We start from the raw sequence: 4,871 nt of genomic DNA on the forward strand, positions 1-4,871 counted from the left end.
ATGGCACAGGTAAGGGCTCTGAAGGAAATCATGGCCCTTTTATCTGCTAACAGCACAGCTGCTGTGAACAGCTCTGACACTCGCATGGCAGGCTGCTTGCTCATTGGCATCCCTGGGCTGGAGCACCTACACACCTGGCTCTCCATCCCCTTCTGCACCATGTATGTAGCTGCCCTGGCAGGCAACAGCATTTTAATTTGCGTCATCCTTTCTCAGCCAAGCCTGCATGAGCCCATGTACATATTCCTGTCCATGTTGGCCAGTGCTGATGTCTTGCTCTCCACTTCCACCATGCCGAAAGCACTAGCCAACTTCTGGCTTGGTTCTAGTCACATTTCCTTTGATGGCTGCCTCACCCAGATGTTCTTCATCCACTTCCTCTTTGTGGCTGACTCTGCAGTCCTGCTAGCCATGGCCTTTGATCGCTATGTGGCCATCTGCTCTCCTCTGCAATATGCTATAATCCTCACAAACACGGTCATTGGGAAGATCGTTGCTGCCACCCTGATCCGCAGCTTCATCATCATGTTTCCATCCATCTTTCTTCTCAAGCGCCTGCACTATTGCCGGATCAACATCATCACACATACATTTTGTGAGCACATGGGCATTGCCCGACTGTCCTGTTCTGATATCTCCATCAATGTCTGGTATGGGTTGGCAGCTGCTCTCCTCTCCACAGGCCTAGACATCATCCTTATTGCTGTTTCCTATATTCACATTCTCCGAGCTGTCTTCCACCTCCCTTCTCGAGATGCCCGGTCCAAGGCCCTGAGCACTTGCAGCTCCCACGTCTGTGTCATCCTAGTTTTTTATATCCCTGCCCTCTTTTCTGTCTTTGCCTACAGGTTTGGTGAGAGACGCATCCCACGCTATGTCCATATCCTCCTGGCCAACCTCTATGTGGTCGTCCCACCTATGCTCAATCCCATTATTTATGGAATGAGGACCCAGCAGATTTTGGAAGGGGCTAAACAGATGTTTTCAAATCTTGCTAAGAAATCCAGATAAATTCTCCCAACTTGACCTCAACTTAGTCCTTTTCTATACCCAGCAATTGTACTATATTCACCCTATCCTCATCTCTACATCTTCCTATTATCCCCATGTTATTCTCATCTCTGTCCCAATTTATTCAAATACATGCTCTCCTCAAATTCACTTTTGATTTCTTTTCTTAGAAATCTACAGTAATATCCATTCCACTTCCTTCCGTCTATTATTATAATACTTTCTGATACTATATCACCTCAAAAAAAAACTAATTAGCAGAAATACGATAACTTATCCAGAATCTACCATCCAAATAGGACTTTTCTAAGTATCCACTTGCATTTTCTCCCTAATGTGTTACCTAATCACTTGTATATTATTTTGACGCTTAGCTTTGCCAGTTCAACATCATTATAGCACCAGTTAATTCCCAGAGAGTCTGTTACATCCTAAAAGCAAAACACTTGGATCCTAAAAACAATATGGATTTATTGACTCCATTATACAGCAAGAGAGTAAGCTCTAAAACCAAAATTAATTGATACTTAGCCACCTGTCTATTAACCATACTGATGCTTCAATTCCACTCTCCTCATTAATTGTTTTTAATATATGGTATGTGGGCATATTTTTCTGTGTTTTAAATCATGGAGGAAAAGTATGCATTGATGCTGAGACCACAATATCACCATCTACTGGCCTCTGGTAATATCAAAGCCTTTTGTACTTGTTCAAGATCCTGACACAGTTCTTCCTTGCTTGGGACAGAAATTTCTTTCTTTTCCTGTTTTCCAATTGGTGCTGTAGCATTCCTGACCAAACTACAGACTGGGAATGACTGGATGAATTTTGAATTTGGCCCTATAGTAGGCTCTTCTGGCCTCCCCTGTCCTTTCAAGATACTTCTCCATCTCCTTCTTTCCTCTGTTAACCCTTCCCACTCCCAAAAGCTTTCCTTACTTTCTGTCCTGATCTGCATATTCAGGTATGGGAGGCGGGAAGCGGAAGCCAGGTGGACTTCACCCTCCCTACAGAAGGTTTCACCTCCTCTACCAGACTTCAGCAGTTGGCTACTGTTGGGTGGAGAAATGTAGGGAATTTTGCAGGTCTAAAGTGTGGCCCAAACTTGGAGAGAGAGCACAGAATAGCTGATCTCAGGCCATAAAGTGGCTGTGTAAAGGTTATTGTCTAGCAGACTCTGAAGCAGGATACTAAATGAGATGCAAGAGACAGCCCTGAAACCTTGGATAAACGGATCGAGCCATCAGATAAGAGGAGATCGAGAGACCAGCAGCCTATATTTCTCTTTCTCTTTCTGCTCCAGATCAACTCAGTTTCTTTCTTTCTTTGTTAGTTTTAAAATTTAAATAAAAGTTTTATTGAAATATAATTCACAAACCATACATTTTACCTATTTTAAGTGTATGATTCAAAATTTTTTTATTATATTCATAGAGCTGTGCCACTATCAGCATAATCAGTTTTAGAACATTATCATTACCCTTTTTACCCCAACAAAAACTAGTATTTATTTAGCAATCACTCCTCATTTTCTCCCAGCCCACCTCCCAGCCCTAGGCAACCACTAATCTACTTTCTCTTTTTGTAGATTTAACTGTTCTGGACATTTCAAATAAATGGAATAGTACAATATATGATCTTTTGTGACTTGTTTCTTTCACTTAGCATACAGTTTTCAAGGTTCATCCAAGTTGTTGCATTTATCAGCACTTCATTCTTTTTCTATTGTTGTTACCTCATTCCTTTTGATGGCTAAATAATATGTCATCCTACGGATATACCACATTTGTTTATCCTTTCATAAATTGATGGACGTTTGAGTTGTTTCTTCTTTTTGGCTGTTATGAATAATGCTGCCATGAACATTCGTGTGCCAGTGTTTGTGTGGAATTAGGCTTTCATTTCTCTTTGGTATATACCTAGCAGTGGAATTGTTGAGTCATGTGGTTATCTGTATTTATCCTTTTGAGGGACCATGGGGCTGTTTTCCAAAGTGACTATACCATATTACATTTCCACTTGCAATGTTTGAAGTTCCCAATTTCCTCATGTATTCAGGAAGTTGTGCTATCATTTGTCTTTTTCATTCCAACTCACTCAGTGAGTATGAAATGGCATCTTGTGGTTTAGATTTGCGCTTCCCTAATGCCTAATGATGGCAGGCCTGGTTTCCCGCCTGTTCTCAGTTGGCCTTCTTTTATACTCCTGGGAATGGGACTACAAATCCAATGTTAGAAAAGTAAATTAATGAATAAAATATGTTAAAGTCAATCCAATTCATTTAGGATGGTAGATGCCTCATATTTAGACTTCTGCTTTATTTTTCTTGGAGCCCATGCTTCAGCCCCCATCTCTTAAAGAAGATGATAATCTCAGCCCATTTTGTTCCCTGTATTGTCATGAAAATTGAATAACGGCTTGAATGTTTTGGGTGAAATTAAATGTGCTATACAAACGTGAAGAAAGAAAAATGGGAGAGAGTTTGTTAACAGAAGTGGGCTTTCCAGCTACTTACCAGACCAGGCGTTTACACAGCAGAAAGCAATGTCTCTGGGCATGCTGAGTGCAGTCTAGACCTGAAATTGCCATTTCCCTCATGCTTGTTCCAAATAAGTTTTCAGGTCTCCACTTGAGATGTTAGGGGACTACAGGAGAGGATGTGGTTGACTGCCTAAGAGAAAAGATAGCTCCTGGCCCCAGCCTTTTTCCTTGCCTAAAAAGAGATACTCCTTTCTCCTCTATCTGCTAGGTCAGACTTGGTAGACAACTGATAGACTCTAATAGAACACCATTATATCAGATGCCAGTCTGTGATAGTTTTGCTTATTGAAAATAGCTAGTTTTGCTATTGCTTATTGAATAAGTAATAGACATAATAAGAATAATGGAACAGAATAAATGTAGAACATCTTGCTGAAGTGCAGTGCAGCTCTCATGTCCTACAGTTCAAGTTGCCTTGGGTCTTTCCTGCAGTCCAGAGGAACATAGATTCTTTGCCTGCTGAACTAAAGTCAAGGCTTCAGAGAGGACAAATTGCCCTGCCATTCAGGTGAGTATGGGAAGAGCTAAAAGCAGCTACAGAAGGACCATTTAATTAAAGTGACCTCAATGCCACAGGCAAGGCTTTTATCGTGAGTGACTAAGCATGGAAAAACTCTAGAAATTCCACCATCTAGGGTATGGGTCTTGTATGGCCTGAGGACAAGACTTGGGTTCTTCCTTCTACAATGACGGACAGCATGGGTCATAATGCTACAACTCCCAGGACTGATTCAGAATTTGAAGAGGTAAAGGAGTCAGAGTGCTCCCAATGATGAGATCAACAAGCAGATTATGGCTCAGACTGCAGTTTATGTTGCCCAAGAACGAAGTTTGAAGTAATAAAAAATAATGTGAGGATACAGGAATCGGGGAGAATCGCCCATCCCAAGGCTCCTTTTACTTCACATTCCTCAATAATTTTGACAACTTGCCAAATTCTCTTACCATAGACACCTGTCCATTCCTGCTGATCATGAATCTTGAAGACTCAGATCAGTGCCCCATATCTGCTAACGGTTCACTATCTCATCTTCTGTGACCGATGATTCTCGTAATGGCTCATACCACACTTCACAAGACAAAGTGACTGACACTCCCCACCCCAAGCCTATCCATGTATTTCTTTCCAGTACACTTTGTACCTCCTGTGGGAGAAAAGGTAAACAGGTTAAGTCCAGAAATCACAGAACACTGCCCCCTTTCAGAAAGGTTTAGTCCGGAGGTCATAAAAGCAAGATTAGGGCCCAGGCAGATTATCCTAGAGAGCCAACAGGGGGTCATGAAAAGATGCAAAAATAAGATCTTCAGGATTTTGA

The 4,871-nt window shown here is 41.6% G+C and overlaps 1 protein-coding gene across 1 annotated transcript; it reads left to right on the forward strand.

Moving 5' to 3' along the window:
* Window positions 1-1,011, forward strand: OR52B6 (olfactory receptor family 52 subfamily B member 6). Its single transcript, XM_008524192.2, has one exon. It carries the CDS (start codon window positions 1-3, stop codon window positions 1,009-1,011), a length of 1,011 nt encoding a protein of 336 aa, XP_008522414.1.
* Window positions 1,012-4,871: the final 3,860 nt, after the last annotated feature.

The sequence above is a fragment of the Equus przewalskii genome, chromosome 6 (genome assembly GCF_037783145.1).
Source record: "Equus przewalskii isolate Varuska chromosome 6, EquPr2, whole genome shotgun sequence".
Classification (NCBI taxonomy): domain Eukaryota; kingdom Metazoa; phylum Chordata; class Mammalia; order Perissodactyla; family Equidae; genus Equus; species Equus przewalskii.

Bases quoted from the DNA above. Each gene is read 5' to 3' on its own strand.
- OR52B6 (XM_008524192.2), top strand. From the start codon at position 1: ATGGCACAGGTAAGGGCTCTGAAGGAAATCATGGCCCTTTTATCTGCT.